The following is an 18,090-nucleotide window of genomic DNA, read 5'->3' as shown; positions in this document are numbered from 1 at the left end:
TTGGAGAAACAGGGCACAGCCCAGAAAGGCAGCCCTCCCCCGCAATAGAGCTGAAGCGGCGCCCGGAGACCCCCCTCTGGGGCCAAGCAAGCCGTGGGAAGGCTTGGGGGTCCCAGGGAGGGGGGACTCAGAACAGATGATACTGAGAAGCCCATCCAGCAACATTTTGCTGTTTGAATGACTGTAACTGTCCCGGGCACTTGACTGGTCTGCAGCTGTGCCCCTAATGGGCCCCCCGGGCTGGACTTGGGGGTCAGCCATGGAGCCCTATGTTGGCATCTCTATTTTGTGGGTCCCCGTTCTAGAATTATTTCCGCGATGCCTGGAACATCTTCGACTTTGTGACTGTTCTGGGCAGCATCACCGACATCCTGGTGACCGAGTTTGGGGTAAGTTTCCCGCCGGCTTCTCTCTGGGCAGTTCCTGGCTGGGCTGGGAGGGGAGAGGAAGAGGTCATCAAGAAGCAGTGGGTCCCGACAGCCACAGCTGGCTCAAGCCAGCGCTTGACCATGACCAAAGAGGGAGAATTGGGGCCCCTAGGAGCAAGGGCAGCCCCTCAAGAGGGTGACATGGGGAGACGGGGATGTCCGAAACCACCGCCGTGGGGCTAGCGCTGCAACGTGAACTTCCCTGCCTCTTGGCTACCGACTTATGATTCAATAATGTGGATGAGCTCATTGAGAAAACTGAGACACTTAAAGGATCCCAAGGCTGAGCCCCACCCGCCAAACACCACACAGTGTTGGGGGCCCAGAGGGAAGCAGCTTCAAGTCCATTCTGCTTGAACTAACCACGTTCTGGCTCACGGGGAGGAGGGAGCCGCGGCCCTTGGGTTAACGGGGGGACACGATTCCCGGGACCTTAGGAGGGTCCCTGGGACATGTGTCTTCCTCTATCCCCAGGCCTGGGAGGTTCCCAACGTGGAGGGGGGCGGGTCTCTGGACCTCGCTGTGGTGGCCCCTCACAGGGCCACATCGTCTGGAAGACACAGGTCCCAGAGCTCCTGCCTCACACCCCCTCCCTGGCCATTTGCCAGTGAGCCTAGGCTTGAGGGCCCTCAGGAGGCTGTGGGGAGGATAGGAGGTCCTCACAGGCGAAGCAAAAGGGCAGAGGGTCAGAGCCAAGGGCCAGGGGTGGTAACAACCTTGTCATAACAATGATAATAAAAGCTGACAGGGACGGCCAGGCACTGTGCCAAGCGCTTTACGTGGATTGGCTCGTAGTACAGGTCGGGTGCTCAGCATAAAGAAGAATTCCTTTAGAGGGTTCCACTGAAGGGACCCCAAAGCAGAGACTAGTCACAGAGTGGAGGGGAAGGGGCCCAGCGCCCAACCACCGTGGGGAGCTGTTACCTGCCCAGGTGCCGAATTCAGAGAGGGGCCGCCTGGTGGGAGCTGTGAACATGGAGGGACAGAGCTCCTGCCGGAGACAGCGCCAAAGCTGGCATGCAGCATCGGGGGAGAAACACCCCTACCATGCTCTCCTCCCACCCTCTATCTCCTGCCAGCCACTTCCATTGGCCAAGACCGGCCAGAAAGGAGCCAGAAGGCCAGAGAGCCAGGATGATGCTCAGAACAGGCAGAGGAGAGCAGAGGATAGATCTGGGTGGGGTGGGGCCCGAAGAAGAGGGTGTTGCCCCATTTCACAGATGAGGAAACTGACGCTCAATGCTGAGGAGAATGAGGGACCTACTTCAAGTCGTGCAGCCAGACCTGGTGACTCCTGAGGGCACACTGGTGTTCCCTGGGGTGTCCCTAACTGAGCCCCCAGCAGCAAAGGGATCAACTGGCCCACTCTTCTATCCTGGAAGCCTGATAGGATTGGGAAGCTACGCAGAAGAGGGGCCATTCTCTGGACGCATCCCCCATACCCCCACCCGAGTGGTATCTTGGCCACAATTCTTTGCCTTCATCTTCAGTGAACCAGAAGTTCCCCCTTCCCCCGTCTCACCCCTGACACCTTCCTCTAGAGAGGTCATGCCCAGCTGTGGGCTATCCCCATTGGGGTTGCCCCCACCCGGCCACTGTCCCCTGGCAGAGGGCCAGAGCTTAGACCTCATCTTCTGTCCTAAGTTTCTAAGAGATCTGGAGCTTCTGCTGGCAGTCAAAGTATCTTGCCATACAGCTGAAGACAAGACAGCTTTGAACCAATATCCCTCTGGGTCAAGAGGTGAGAGGGTGACCCACCACCCCAGTCGGGCAGGTAGAGGAAGTTGATCGAAGCTCTAGTTGCCAGTAAGAGATCTGTAGGACTGGACCCCAACGGCTTGTTCTCCTGGCTGCAAGATATGGGAGGGCAGGAGAATGGGGCACGGAATCCACTTCAGGGATATCAGGACTGTTGCAGTAGTCAAACAGCCCTCCCCTATGAGCTGTTTGACCCTGGGTAACTTGTATTACCTCTTCTCGTCCTGTGTTTGGGACTGACCTTCATAACCAACCTCATCAGACCCTTGCAAGCCTCACATTCATTCATGCAGTCATAGAAGCATGCATTAAGCACCTGCTGTATGCCAGGCATTGTTAGAGGTGCCGGGAACAGAGCAAAACAGACAAGAACACCTGCCCCCAGGAGGCTGACATTCCAGGGCAAGAGATGGCAACTTTGAGCAAATCAGAGCGATTGACGTAAAGTGCTTGGCACAGAACCTGCCAGGAATTAGTTCACGAATAGTGGTGATTATTATTGCTGTTGCTGTTATGACTGTGCACGTACTTGGATTGCAGTTTGTTAGACAGCCCCTCAGCCCTGAATTATAATCATTTGGCGGGAAAGCTAGAGGGTGGGCATTTGGACCCTTTTAGGAGGATAAACACCCGACCTGGAGGTGGGGAAGGTTTGCCCTGCTAGGCAAGGAGCCTTCAGCAGCCCCTTTCTGCCTCCCAGGTAAGCCCACTGAGTCTGAGGCCAGACAGAGCTCAGCCAGGCTGAGGCGAGGGGAACCAGACCATAGGGAGGGCAAGGCCCCAGGGTTTCGGGGGAGGGGGAGAGGGTGTGAGGCCCACCGGGCCTCAGCTGCCACCCACAAGTGGCTGGGGTGACGTGGGTTTGCCCTGCGTGCGATGGATAATGACTGTGTTTCTTGTCTTGTCTCTTTTCATGCCTGCTCTTTAAACTGTATATTGGCACAACGCCGTCTGAAAAACTCATCCAATCAAAATGCACTATGAAATTCATTTGTTCATCCATGACGTGGTCTGTGTGTTCATACACCAATGACTATCTCCCAACCCACCACCACCACCCCCACTCCCCGCCCGGGAACCGAAACCCATTGGTTTTTTTGGCACTGGTTACAAATCAACCTAAAAAACGCTGAACACGCCTCCCCAACTGCCCCTGCCCGCCTGCTCCCCTTCCATCTTCAACATCTGCATCTAGAATCCGGTTGGTCTTACTTCTTTCTGAAGTCTAAATGCCTTACATTAACTGTGAACGCATCTTCTCGCATCAGCACTGCATGTCATGCCCTGGGCTTTCTAAACTTGGACTGCCTGATGCACTCCCCTATCCCCACCCCCGTATGTCTGTCCATCTCTCCAAACCCTCCCGACCTGCCCCCCCTCCTTGTTCCTGCAACCTCTCTTCCTCTGGTTGGTATTGGGTTCTGAATTAGGGTTTTCTGTTTGGGTTGGCTTGTGTCTTCTGCAGAGAAAAGGATGGGTTTGCCCCATGCAACACCTCCAACAGGACAGGTTGGCTGGCTGAGTCTCCCACCCCATTCCTTACACACAGCCCTGTACTCAGAGCCATCAGGCACTCTCTCACACCACTCCTGTCCCTGGTTAACTCCATGGATCCCGGGGCCCCAGGAAAGCTCCAACAGTCCTCACCCCATTCCAAACCCACGAGCTCTTCGGGCTTGACCAGCAGCGACGTAAATCTCCAAGTCCGATGGAGGAGGTCTGAGGGCCTTGCAAGGTGCAGGCAAAGACGCTCAAATGAGGGGGACTCAGAATGGCCAGAACCGGTTCTGGCTGAACGGCCGGGACTCAGGTCTGGCTGCTTCCAGATGGACCGGCCGGCTGACGCCCTCTCCTGGAGCCCTGATCTGCACGCACTCCTGTTCCCCGCCCCCCACCCAGACACCGTCACTAAACACATGTGCTCTCTCCTCTTTCCTGTTCAGTCTCTGACTCTCATTCCCTCTTTCCCTCTGTCTCCCTTTCTCTTTTTTTGCTCTTGCAATCTCCCTCTCTTGATCCTCCCCTACCCCCTGACACACACACACACACACACACACACACACACACACACACACACACATGCACACACTAACCCTCCCTTCTGTTACATCCATCCACCCTGCAAACCCACACCCACACCCTGGATGCACCGTGTCCATCCCTCCCTCACCTCACTTATTCGGCTCTCTGCACACTTGCACACTCCTTACTCTGTTAAATCCCACCTGCCTCTGCCCCCGCCCACCATCCTCTGAGCCCCTTTGAAGGACCCGCAATGGCATCTTTGCACCGGGATCCCTCCCCTGCTAGCCATACACAAGACATTCATCCACCAAACATTTAATGAGCCCCAATTCGGTGCCACAGATGGAGGGTTGGGCAGAAGGGGACACCATCACTGCCCCCACCCCCTGTGTCACCTACAGTCAGGCGGGGGGAGGCAGGCATTGGTCAAATAACCCCTGAAACCCACTTGAAATTGTAACTGTGTTGCAAGCTGGAGGATGAGCAGCGTGAACAATGTGGAGAGGGGGAGGAAAGGGCATTTGAGGCCCGGGATAGCATGTGCAAAAGTCCTGTGGCAGGTCGGAGCACGCAGGGCTCAGGGTCTGCCAGTGAGAGGGTTTGGTTGGAGCAAAGAGCAGAGGAAGGCTGACCCAGAGAAAGTGAAGACGGCAGAAGGGGACAGGACCTTGGGGCCTTGTTGTGGGAGCCTGGGAGGATTTGAAGCAGGGGAGGCGTGATCGGAAGTGCGGTTAGACCAGACCCTGCAGCTGCAGAGCAGGGAGTGGGTAGGCGGCAGGCTGGGCTGGAAGTGAGCACCAGGAATCCCAAGGAGAGATGACAGCAGAGGAAGCAGGAGCAACGTGAGGACTGGCCATCTGAGCATGGATCTCTCCAGGACCTGGAGAAGGGTTGGGTCTGGGCTCGGGGGGAGAGAGGTGCCTGGAGGACTTGAGTCTGGCTTGAACTGGGAGATGGAAGTTAGGGAATGCCAGGAGAGGGCCAGGTTAGGGGAATAGCACAAGTGTGGGCACAGTGGGCTTGAAGTGCCCTGAAGGGCACCCCAGAAGAAGTCAGGTGGGCAGTGGGTTAATGGGTCTGGAGGGCAGAGGCAACATCTGGGCTGGAGGTGGGGTCTGCGAGTGCAGGACTTCTCTGGAGCCCTCAGGAGGGTGGTCTCCATGTCCTTCTGAGTACTCGCACCCCTGAACACAGCAAGCCTTCCAGGGCCCACATCACTCCCCTTCAGCCTAGAACCAGGAAGCACTGGGCAGGGTTGGAGGAGAGGACAGCTATTCCTTCCTGGCTGTGGACAAAACGATGGAAGCTAGGAAGAAAGTTAGAAGTTCTAGGAGCACTTGAAGGACTCTATGCAAACCCAGGAAGAGATGGGGGGGGTGGATGAGGGCAGACTAGAACCTTCCCCTGCCCTGTCACCTCTTTCATTTCCACCCCTACTTCCCCCGTGTGTCTCCTGTCTCCCTGGCCCCAAGAAGGGCAGCATGCTCTCTGCACACGTCTCCCTGCAAACCCCCCTTCCTTCTCCTGCATGGTAGCAGTCCCTACCGCCCCGCTCTGCCCCGAGCCCCCAGAGGCTGCTTCCAGGGCCCGCCTGACTTTGCATGAGTCCACATGTTATGCCCCGCCCCATGAAGGGATGGCTTGTACTCTGGGGATGGACGGGAGGGGACTGGGGACACCTGGGCCATCGGCCCTGTCCCCAGATGGAGCTGGGTGGCCAAGCAGGGCTGGGAGTCAGGTCCACAGGGCACGGAGGGTGACTGTCACCCAAGCTGAGTCTGGGGGTTGATTCGAGACGCTTGAGAGATTCTCACAGTGGTTAGGCCCAAATGTGGTCAGGGTAGGAGCCCCACACCCCTCCCCCATCCTAGAGGCCTAAGGGTCAACTGATGTGTCCCAGAGAGCACCCTAGACTTTTCCAGAAAACCCAGAGGCCTCCTGCCAACCTCAGAAATTCCTTGACACCCCTCTCTGTGTCTCTCAGCTCCCAGGTCAGAGCTAGCTAGATCCAGTGGCTGGGAAGCCCTCAGGAACCACCGAACAGGATGCCCATATAATTCACTGTCCAAACTCTTGAGACCGAGAGTGGTGCTGTGACTGTTGGGGCAACCTGTACGATCACCCCTGTGCCCTTTGCTGGGTGAGAGCTAGGCCAGTTTCAACAGTTGCTACGTGGCCTGTATCTAGCACTCCTCCAAGTCCCCTTAAGGCCCCTTTGCCTCCAACCCACCAATCAGTGGTGGTTTCCATGCCTACCTGAAGCAGGAGTCTCAAACTCAGATGCCTCTGGGGACCAAGCAGTTGCCGTAAGCCAGGAAACCGGTTCCGTTTCTAGTATGTGGGAACCTTGGCAAACGGGAGGAGACGTGGCCCACTTCACGGCGGGCAGCCACATCTGTACCTCAAGTAACTGCTACCCGTGGAGGCAGCCTCAGGGTTGCCTGAAAGCCAGATGTGGGGGCAAAATCTGACTTTTAAACGCTAGGAGCTATTTTGAATTTCTAAAGGAAAACGGCTCAGGCCCGACAACATAGTTTCGTTGGCCAGATTTGGCCCATTCGTGACTTCTAGCCTCCAGTACCCCACCAGAGGCCCCAGCAGACAAGCCCCTGGACAGTCACGTAAGACCCACCGTCTCCATAGCTGTCTCCCCACCCCTACCCCTACCTGGGGTTCTTCTGGCTCGGGAGGGAGGAGGTAGAGGCAGTGACTAGACAGGGGGCCTTTGAGCAGAGGCAGGGTCCACCCAGGGAGGTCCTGGGGGCAGGGACAGCCCCACCTCCCGGCCCCCAGCACCGGCCCCTCGGTGGGCCCGGGCTGACGGCGAGCTCACCCACCCACGGGCGCTGCGTACTTCCTGCTTCCTGCAGGCCTGGTCCCGTGCTACTCCACCCAGCTCCAGAAGCTGAGAAGCCATCCCTGAAAGGGGGGAAAGGGCCCCAAATGCATCTTCTCCGACTCAGCGGGCAGCGAGGACTCGCCCTGCAGCCGAACAGCCCCAGCTCCCTCCCGTCCTCCCCATTCCCGCTCGCCAAGGGGGTAAGAAAAGATGCTCTTCCGCTTCTCCAATTGGCTTGAGCCACTGCTCCTCTTGGCCGTGGGGTGAGGTCAGGGCGGGCAGGAGAGGGTGGGCAGCTCAGCAGGGCAGGGCAGGGTGCCCGGCGAGTCCCACGACAGATGCATTTCTGGCCCGGAGCGTAACATGCCCTCGGAACCCACACATGTCCACCAGGCCTGAGCGTGCTGACTGCCCCCACCCCGCCCTGGTGTTTGTGCATCGTACACGTGTGATGGATTCGGCGACTTGACCCGCTTGTGTCCTATTGTCTCAGTGCATTTGGTTGTTGGGAGAAACAAAAACCATCTCGGATTTTTTTCCTGATTGGATGACTCGGATATATTTTCTTTTCCTTGTTCTTTTGTTATTTCTTCCCCGACCCGACCCACCCACATTCCTTTCTCTTCCTTCCTTTTTCTTTCCTTTCCCCGTTGAGGGTGGGGCTGGCAGGGAGGGTTTATGCCTTTGAGTTGATGCCTTTTCCTCCCTTCTCACCCTTTCTCTTCCCCACACCCCACTTCGTTTTTTTCGAGTTTTTTCCTCCGCCCCATTGCATTAATAGTGCTTTCTCTCCTCTCGCTCCTTATTTGGGGTCTGGCTTGCTTTTTCCTGTTGGTTGGCTTCATGTAGGGGCCTCTGTGAGTGGTGACAGCTCTGAGCCCCTGGGGGTGGGTGGATGGTCACCCCTCTTTCTCCGTCTCCCCAGAATAACTTCATCAACCTGAGCTTCCTGCGCCTCTTCCGAGCGGCCCGGCTCATCAAACTCCTCCGTCAGGGTTACACCATCCGGATTCTTCTCTGGACCTTTGTGCAGTCCTTCAAGGTGAGCCCCTGGCCCTGCCTCCAGCCCAGGGCTGAGAAGAAAAATCAGGATCCCCCCACCCTGACCTGCTCTGGCTGAATCTATAGACCAGGGGGAAATGCCTCTATGATACACCTCGCTGAGAATGTGTTATAGGCAGGGGTCTCGTCTAACTTCCTGCCCTGGTGTGTCGTGAGAGCTCCAAGGGGAATCTCCCAGAGCCACCAAAGAGGCCCACCAACCCTGACACCACTGGGGCACAGCATGCGGCCACCCCATGGGGGTGGAGAACTGGGACAAATGAAGGAAACAGTGTGGATAAGGGGCCCCCAGCACTATTCTTAATTGCCTTCCTTCCCACCAGGCCCTGCCCTATGTCTGTCTGCTGATTGCCATGCTTTTCTTCATCTACGCCATCATTGGGATGCAGGTGCGTGCCAGCCCCCCTAACGTTCCCAGAGCGCTCCCAAGGAGGGCCACCGCCCTTAGGTGGGGGTGGGTTAAGGGAGCCCAGTTCAGAGAGGCAGCCCTGAAGGTTGAGTGGAGTTTTCCCGGAGCCACTAGGGGGCGTGGCCACTCCTAGTCATCACCATCTAATTCCCCAGGTGTTTGGCAACATCGGCATCGACGTAGAGGATGAGGACAGTGACGAGGATGAATTCCAAATCACTGAGCACAATAACTTCCGGACCTTCTTCCAGGCCCTCATGCTTCTCTTCCGGTGAGAGGGGGGCACACTTTCATCCTTCTCTTCTGGTGGAGGGGGGGGGCATGCCCTCAACCTTCTGTTCCACTGAGGTTTGGAGTGGGCGTGGGGGACCCAGGGACCCTGGCAGGGCAGGAGCTGAAGGCCCTGGGACGTAAACATGAAGGCATTTTCAGGCATTATCTCACTGAATCCTCCTGAGCATCTTGTCTAGAGATTCTTGGCAACCACACCTGACAGATGAGGAAAAAGGCTTATAGACTCTGAATAGACTCTGAGGCTTGATTCTTAATCCTGGCTGCACTTAGGGTTCCTTCATTCATTCATCAGAGGTTTATTGAGCACCTATTGTGTGCCAGGCACTGCTGTAAGTACTGGGAACAAAACAGAGACAGCATTCTCTGCCCTCTGGGTGCTTCTATTCCCATGGGGGAGGCAGACAATCAATAATCAGATTATAGCGGATACTAGAAGGAGATAAAATTCAAGATTAAGAGGGACATGGAGGCACAAAAGAACAAATAATGTGTGATTCCACTCACATGAGGTACCCAAAATGGGCAAATTCTTAGGGGAAAAAACTAGAATCCATATTGTCAGGGGCTGGGAGAGGGGAATAGGAGGGAGTTATTTAATGGGGTACAATTTTTCAGTTTGGGATGATCAAAAGGTTCTGGAGGTGGATAGTGGTGACGGTTGCATGGCACTGTAAATGTGCTTATTGCCATTGAATTATACATTTAAAGGCTTAAAATTATTAAACTTATGTATATTTTCGTCAAACGAAATTTTTTTCTCAAGTAACAACTGAAAAAAAAAAAAGGAAGGCTGATAGGTCACACCTCCCTTGAGGAGGGTGATATTTGAGAGAAATAGTTGAGAGAGGGAGCCATGTGGATATCTGGGGAAGGGTAGAGGGTACAGCAAGTGCAAAGGCCCTGAGGCAGGGGCATAGCTCTCATGTTGGAGGACAGCAAGCAGACCAGTGTGCCTGGAGCAGAGTAACCTGAGAAAGAAATAAGAAATGACAATCACCTAGAGAGAGGGAAGCTTTTGAAACATACCTGTGTCTCCAGGCCACATCCCAAACCAGTTAAATCCAAGTCTGTGGGAGTGGGCCATTGGCATCAGCATTTTTAAAAAACATTCTCCTTGGGCTTTAATACACAGCAGCCAAGGATGAGAATCCCCCTCTCTGAGCTCCAAGAGGAAAAAAGTGATTTACCTGGGACTTGAACCAACACCAGTCCGGCTCCAGAGCTTAAGCGTTTAACCTCAATGCTCTGCCTCCCTTGGGGGGCGGGGGGGGGGTGGTGCTGGTGCCCAGAGATGGGTGCCCAGGTCCCTGATGCCCCCTCTCTGTCCTCAGGAGTGCCACTGGAGAGGCTTGGCACAACATCATGCTTTCCTGCCTCAGCGGTAAACCCTGTGATAAGAACTCTGGCATCCTGACTCATGAGTGCGGCAATGAATTTGCCTATTTTTACTTCGTTTCCTTCATCTTCCTCTGCTCATTTCTGGTGAGTCTGTGGACATGTGTGGGTGGGCTCCCTAGACCTGGCTCCCTCTCAGGGGTGTGGATGCTATAGAATGTGGCTGTGTTGCACACTTTCTCCCTCCAAGCCTGGGCCAGCCCAGGATTAGGTTAACCACTGTTCCTCACTCTCGACACTGTTGACATCGGGATCTGCGTCATTCTCTGATGGAGGTTGTTCTGTGCATGCTAGGACGTTTGACAGTATCCCTGGCCTTGATCCACTAGATGCCAGTAGCACATGCCCCACTACCCTCCCAGTTGTGACAACCAAAAATGTCTCCAGCCGTTATCAAGTGTCCCCTGGGGGAGGGAGCAGAATCTCCCCCATCTGAGACCCACTGGGTATGCTGAGGGAAAAACTAATGGAGCTCAGAGCTGGCCCCAGGACCCATCTAGCTGAGCTGTGGGAGACTCCCATCTGCCCTCTGAAAGGTGGGTGCCTTCCTCTGTGCAATCAGGAGGCAGGAAAAAGTCAGCCACATAAACATTCTCTGGGAGCTGTGGGGCTTTGCAAAAAAATTGAATGGGTTTTCACTAGTAAAAGATACGTTTGTCAAGAGGAGGACCCTCCTAGGACCAGAGACTATATAGCACTGCAAGATTGAAACAAGGAGGAATGAATATATCTATCAGGAACCTCCATCCTGCTCTCTCTTTCTCTCTCATTCTCTCTGGGGCCTCATCTCGGCAAATTTTTTTTGTTCTCCACTCTTCCTGGAGCAGTTTGAGCACAGTCAGAAGAACTATCTAAGTATTTCAAGCAGAGGGGATTTAATATAGGGACTGGCTACACAGGCTTGAAAGAGCAAACAGAGAACACTGAAGTCACCAGGGATTAACAACTGCAGGAAGGCCAGGGCTGGGGTATTAAAAGGAAAAGAAGGTGTTACTAACCAACCCAGCTGCCCCTGGAACCCCTGAGGGAGTGCTGGTACCCTAGCTGTCTGCTGCCCCTGGACAACTGAAGACAGTTTCCTGTGGCTGCTGTCACAAAGAACCACAAACGTGGTGGCTTAAAACAACCAAAATGTATCCTCTCACAGTTCTGGAGGCTAGAAGTCTGACCACAGTGTTGGCAGGGTCATGATCCCTCCAGAGCCTCTAGGATAGGATCCTTCCTGGCCTCTTCCAGCTTCTGGTGGCCACAGGTGGTGTTCCTTCGTCTGTGGCAGCATCACTCCAGTCACTGCCTCTGTCATCACATGGTCTTCTCCGTGTGCGTCTGTGTCCAGATTTCCCTCTTATGAGGACAGCAGTCATATTGAATTTAGCCGACCTTAATCCAGTATGATCTCATCTTAACTTGATGACCCTTTTTTCAAATAAGGTCACATTCACAGGCACAGGGGGCCAGGATTTGAACATATCTTTTTGGGGCACACAGTCCAACCCACAGCACAGACCCGCGTGGGAAGCAGAAGGAAGCTCCTCTCCTCCTTCTCTCTCCTCCCCAGGCTGGCCCCCTAACCATGGCTCCTACTGGCAGGATGTAAGCTGCCCAGGGAGTGTGGAAGATGTTATTTTCAGAACTCAACCCAAGGACCAGCGTCCGTCAGCCAAAGCCCAACACATCCACCCTCTTCAGACCAGCAGTCGGTCTCACACTGAGAGACTTGCAGCCTAAGTCTCACAGCAACACACCCTCCAAGTCTAATGGCAACAGCCATTGACCTAGACAGTCCCTTGCCCAGTTCCAAATTCCCAGAAGAGAGTCTGAATGGGCCATCCTAGCTCCTGGTCAAATGATCACACTTGTTCTAGTAGCTTTGGGTGCATGTGGAGACACAGTCTTATACTACATCCCATCTGGGAAGGGCAGGCACCCTAGAAGACATCTACAACCCTTGATCATCAGCCCTTCCTAGGCAGGAATTTTTGTTTAGTTCACCGCTGCATCCCCAACACCTAGGACAGTGACTGGCCCACAGCAGGTGCTCAATCAATATCACAAAATGATGAATTAAAAATAGAGTCACTAGCAGACATAGAGAAGGGGCTTGAGGACACGGCGGGGAGGGGAAGCTGGGGCGAAGTGAGAGTAGCATGGACATATATACACTACCAAATGTAAGACAGATAGCTAGTGGGAAGCAGCTGCATAGCCAGGGAGATCAGCTCGGTGCTTTGTGACCACCTAGGAGGGTGCGATAGGGAGGATGGGAGGGAAGCTCAAGAGGGAGGGGATATGGGGATATATGTATGCATATGGCTGATTCACTTTGTTGTACAACAGAACCTAGCACAGCACTGTGAAGCAATTATACTCCAATAACGATGTATATAAAAGAAACAGAGTCACGAAAGTTAGGGACGCCTAGAATTACAGGTCATTTATTAACACCTACTATGCTTACTTCTACACATTTGTTTAATACCTACTGTGTGCCGGGACTTATACTAGGCCCTGGGGATATAGGGAGAGAACATATTTCTCTCAGTTTGCAGGGGTGTTGGGCAGACAAGTCAGGAGACAGTAGCAATACAATCTGATATGTGCTTTGATAGGGGAGACTCAGACTGAAGGAAGGAAGATTTCAAAGAGTGGCCCTCAGGGACTGTGGGCAGGGCTTAGACCATGTATTGATCAAATTGGTTGCAAGTAACAGAAATTCAACCGAAACTGACAAGTGAAATATGCAGTTCACTAACTGATATAACTGAAAAGTCCAAATGAGGCTGGATCCAGGCAATAGCAGACCCTGTCCTCTTTGCTGTTCTCCTTCACACTGGCTTTATTCTCAAACTTTCTCCCTATAAAGGAAAGATGGCTGCCAGAGTGCCAGCAAAAATCCCAAGGAAGGCTCTCATTGGCCACCTTGGGTAATGTGCCCCTCCCTAACCAATCACAAGGTCATGTGACCACCACCTGTGAAGCCAGCCACACCCAACAACAGCATCTAAGTATAAGGGCAGGGGTTTCCCCAGATGCTATTATCCAAAGGGAGAAAAATGATGTCCACTGAGGGAGCAACATTTACTAAGGCCTGAAGGCAAGACTGATGCAAGCACCCCATGTGCTAAAGGCTAGAAGAGCACATGACAAGGTGCTACAAGATGTAGACAAATGCAGGAAAATTCATCCATCCATCCATCGAAGAAATATTTGCTGAGTGCTTACTTTATGCTGAGGATGGAAACATGACAGGGTTCTGGCCCATTGGGGATCAGGTGTGGGAGGATCTGGGGCCATGGTGGTCCCCTTGGTGTTGGCCTCTATTTAACACAGCCTCTCTACCTCTCTCTCTGATTGTCTCTGTCCATCACTGTTGGTCTTTATCTCTTTGTATCTTTCTCTGTCTCCATCTTTATCTCTGTCTGTCTCTCTCCCCCATCTCCATTTCTCCATCTCTCTGTCTCTGGGCTCCTTCTGTGGGCATGTGTCTTTCCTCTATCTCCCCCATCTCTTTCTCTGACTACCTTTTCCCATTTTTATCTCCCTCCCTCTCTCCCGCTGGGCCTCTGTGTATATGTGTTTGGATGTGTCTCCCTCTCCCCCACCCCATCTTGGCCCCTGGGGTCCCCACAGATGCTGAACCTTTTTGTTGCTGTCATCATGGACAACTTTGAGTACCTCACCCGAGATTCCTCCATCCTGGGTCCCCACCACCTGGATGAGTACGTGCGTGTCTGGGCCGAGTACGACCCCGCAGCGTGGTAAGCAGTCACCCCAAATCCTCCAGCCACATCACCCACCTTTCTCTGGCACTGGAGCACAGTCTAGGTCAGGATCCAGACCTTGGGGTGTTGGCTCCCTGGAGAGCCAGCAGGGATTTCAGGAGGATCAGTCTAGAAAAAAAAAGATGAGAATCAGCACCCTTACACATCCTGGATTAAATGATTTGGGTACCACTGCTGCCCAAACCCCAGTTTTCTGGGAGACGAGGGAGGGGATCCACCATGAGTTCACCTCCTATGAGTTTCTCCTGCCCCCGCCACTGTGAGGTTTCCAGATGGTGAGGACAAGTTATCCAGGCCCCAGGAAGGAAGCCAGAGGCCTCTCAGCCTCATTTCTCCTGGCAGTATGGGGAGAAGGGCTGGTTTAGTACCCTTGGCAGACAGAGTTGGCTGCAAGATCAGAGTGGTGGAACCCAGCTCCCATTGCGATCCCAGGACCCTGGAGCAGGTGGTCACACAAGGCCAGGGGAGAGGGCACAGAACCTTGGTGGTCCTTGCATCTTCATGGTCACGAAGGGAGTGAGCTCTCCCATCTCCGTAGGCACAAGAGTGCCCCCTCCTGGTTGACAGGTGATGGTTTCCAAGGGTGGTCTCCACCCTGCTCAAGTGTATTGAGTGCCCGCTCAACACCAAGCCCTTGCAGGATGCTCAGAGGTGCCATCCTGATGCTCAGAGCCCACCAACCACAAACTGAGGATTCTAGTTCAGGCTGAGCTTGGGGCCTGAGAAGGCATTAAATGGGGGCCCTCAGGAGCCTGAACACTAGAGGGGAGCCTCATGAAGAAGGTGGGGTGGAGTCGATCCTTACCATTCTTTCAGCCCCGGACAACCCTCCATGAGACCAAGAGGCTGGGGTGAGCTGCGGGGCTGGGGCTTGACTTTCAGCTGGTTCCTAACTCTTCCTCTTTTGATTTTAGGTCACAGCAGTTGGATGCTGTCCCCCTGTCCTCTATTCCACGAGCCCCCCTAGCCCCCAGTGTAGCCCATCCAGATTGTGGAAGAGGGAGACACAGAGAGCCCTGGGGGAGGTTCCCCCAGCCCAGAGCTCCCAACCCACTCCAAATGAAACCCTCTGCCCCAGGGTCTGTGAGTGTCTGGGAACATCTCAGGGACCTTCACTCATCCCACATCTCCCCTACTCTAAGCCAGGGGGTCCCCAGCCCCTGGCATCATGACCTCACTGTGTGCACGGGGAGCCAGTGTGAACGCAGCTTAACCCCGTGCCTCCACTAATCCCCTCTCTTCTCCTTTCAGCGGTCGGATTCATTATAAGGATATGTACAGTTTATTGCGCGTAATATCTCCCCCTCTCGGCTTAGGCAAGAAATGTCCTCATAGGGTTGCTTGCAAGGTTTGATTTCCACTAAAACCTGCTAGCATCCATGGAATGAGTGTGGCTTGGGGTTCTTCAATATATATATTTCATATATATATATATATATTTATATATAATCTAAAAAACAGAGCCATCTCTCTCTTTTGCACTAAACTAGAAAACTTAGCCAACAGAATGCAGTCACATAGACTTGATGAAGCATGGAACATATATCTCTCCGTTCCCTTCAGCCATTTCTGCTTGCTCTTAGCTGAAGCTGCCCATCCCGGGGTCTCAACGGCACCCCAAATCAGACACATCCGGGGGGACTGTAACTTTGCATTGACCCCCCCCCACCATCTCCTCCACTCTCCCCTCCTCCACCCTTCGCCTCCCAAAGCCCCCAGCCCTCCTTCCACTGCCCTGGCCCCTCTTCCCCATCTAGGCCCCCTCAGAGACCAGCCTCAGCCATACCAGAGAACTTGACCCAGTTTTTTAAATGACACTGAACCAAAGCATTGCTTCCAAGTGAGAAGCCCCCACTTCCGTCCACATTCCGCCAGAACCATAGCCCAGAGTCGAAAGTGAATCTGACTTTTCTCTTCTCTCTCTCTCTCTCCCTGCTCGTAAGCAGTGAAATAATCTTTTTTTTAATTACCTCTTCCATTTTTTCCCTCCTCTTTTCCATTTATTTGAAATACCTATTTTATCGTTCTCTGCATCTTTCTCTCTCTATTTTTTCGGCTCGTGTGATTTTTTTGTTTTGCTTTTTTGGTTTTTTTTTTTTTTTTGGTTGTTTTTTTTTTTTCCTTCCTTTTCTTCCCCTCCCTCCACCCACCCTTCTTTTGGTTCTCCGTTCCCACCCCCGTTTTTGTTTTCGGTGCTGCCAGGGGCCGCATGCCTTACCCGGACATGTATCAGATGCTGAGACACATGTCTCCGCCCCTGGGTCTGGGGAAGAAGTGTCCGGCCAGAGTAGCTTACAAGGTAGTCTAACCCTTGCCGACCACCAATGTCCGGGCACTGGGGATTTTTCAGTGCTGACCAGGAACAACCAGCCGAGTCTCTTTTTCCAGCATTACTGTTCTTTTTTTTCTTTTTCTTTTTTCCTTTTTTTCCCCTTTCCTCCTTGAGTAAATGGATCATGACCCTCCCTTGATTCTAAGCAGTATACTGTGTCCGTCCTTTCTGATCAGTGTGTCTTGGTGTTTTGAGACTCTATTATGGCCGACACGCCGGGGGGAGGGTGAGGGGAGCCCCAGGTCCCCTCGCACCTGGTCCCCCAGGAACCAAATTGGACACCCTTTGGGAGGTGGGGGTCGCCAATGAGCCCAGAGCGGCCCCCATGCCCAGACCTGGGCAGGTGCCTTGCAGGGAGGGGCTTGGACCCCATCTTTTGTATCTTGAGCCCCCAGGTCTCACGGTCACACACACACACCTGAAGCTGATCTCTGACCTAGGGCCTTGGGGGATCCAAGAATTCCCGGGGAGCACCCAGAGCCTCTCCTCCCCCGCCTCCCCCCTGGAGTTGCTTCCCCAGTCTTCCTGTCCTTAAGCCACCCATCTCCCTCCAAGACACCCCAACATGCCTCTCCATTGTTCCAGAGTGGGCAGGCGGGCCGCAGCTGGACCCCTGGACCGTGGCACCCTGACGCAGGCCATGCACGCTGCCTTGGCGGGGGCCTGGGGCGGGCAGGCACCATGGCCGACCGGGGGGGTGGTGCATGCTGTCTGAAGGAGCCGCCAGGCGGCTGGGCCGGGCCACCCCTCTAGACCCCGTCCCGGAATCTCCCTTGGCACCCAAGGACAGATGCTCTGTTCCCCCTAACTCATCCACTAGAAGTTCAGAGATGACCTTTACAGTCAGCCCCTCCCCCCCCAAAAAAAATGGTCCCATCATTCCATTCACCCATCCACCTTGGCCTCCTCTGTCTACAAGAGTCCTCTCTCCCCTCTGTCCATCCCATTTCTTCCTGCCTCGTGTAACCACCTCCCCACAACCTCATTCCTCGTCCTCTTCCCTCCATGAACTCCTCCTTCCCAGGCGAGACCAGGAGATGGCCCCACCAGCCTTACTACCATGTACCTGTTGCTCCTCTAACTTTCTTTTGTCCTTCTCTTGGTCTCTCCTTGGCCGAGTGTGGGTGTGTGTGAGCGTGTGCAAGAGAGAGGGAGAGAGTGCCCTTCCCTTCCTGGTCTCTGTGCAGGGCTGCCACGGGTCCGTAAGGCACCTTTGTGCACATTTGAAATGAACATCCTTTGCACAGAACGCTTTGTCTGTGGGAAAACAATTGGAATCCACCAATGTGGGGAGAGCAAGACACTTTTCCACTATCAGCTGGGAAGTTGTCATTTAAATACACAAGTCCATGATTTCTAAGATGGGGAGCCCTTTGTGCAGTGCACAGCCTGCACAGCTGTGCACAGTGGCCCAGTGTGTATGTGTTTCTCTGTCTACCATCTCCCTCCCCACCCCGCCTCAACCCATCTCTTGTGTTCAGCTCTGAGTCTGCCATCCCCTTTGCCATCTCCAACTCTGTGTTTCCTGCTGACCCGTGTCTGAATCCTCTGGTGAACATCAGTCTCCATCCCCGTGCCCCCTCAGCCTGGGCTGGTGCACGCTAGCCCAGCATCCTCTCCCACGCCACCAAGCATGGGGGACAGAGCCCCTGCCTGGGATACAGGGAATCTTTTCTTCCCTGGGCCATGGGAACACCTCCCTCACCCCTTCCCCCTGCCATTGCACAGAGAGCCAAGATCCGGAAATGCCCCTGAGATACACTTTC

The 18,090-nt window shown here is 54.0% G+C and overlaps 1 protein-coding gene across 3 annotated transcripts in view; it reads left to right on the top strand.

Annotated features, from left to right (window-relative positions):
* The window catches only part of CACNA1A (calcium voltage-gated channel subunit alpha1 A), a 236,819-nt gene that overhangs the window by 200,872 nt on the left and 17,857 nt on the right, over window positions 1–18,090 (top strand). The window contains exons 31-38 of one of the 3 annotated variants that reach the window (XM_060144946.1): window positions 306–389; window positions 3,382–3,387; window positions 7,976–8,092; window positions 8,436–8,501; window positions 8,677–8,792; window positions 10,147–10,297; window positions 13,841–13,968; window positions 16,195–16,291. In XM_060144946.1, coding sequence (XP_060000929.1) covers window positions 306–389; window positions 3,382–3,387; window positions 7,976–8,092; window positions 8,436–8,501; window positions 8,677–8,792; window positions 10,147–10,297; window positions 13,841–13,968; window positions 16,195–16,291 — 765 coding nt within the window. Of the gene's footprint in view, window positions 1–305; window positions 390–3,381; window positions 3,388–7,975; window positions 8,093–8,435; window positions 8,502–8,676; window positions 8,793–10,146; window positions 10,298–13,840; window positions 13,969–15,243; window positions 15,341–16,194; window positions 16,292–18,090 lie in introns of all 3 variants that reach the window. The other 2 variants (XM_060144945.1, XM_060144944.1) reach the window with 2 other exon arrangements.

This window comes from Lagenorhynchus albirostris, chromosome 3 (assembly GCF_949774975.1).
Source record: "Lagenorhynchus albirostris chromosome 3, mLagAlb1.1, whole genome shotgun sequence".
NCBI classification, from domain to species: domain Eukaryota; kingdom Metazoa; phylum Chordata; class Mammalia; order Artiodactyla; family Delphinidae; genus Lagenorhynchus; species Lagenorhynchus albirostris.
This window is presented reverse-complemented; position numbering and strand designations above follow the sequence as displayed.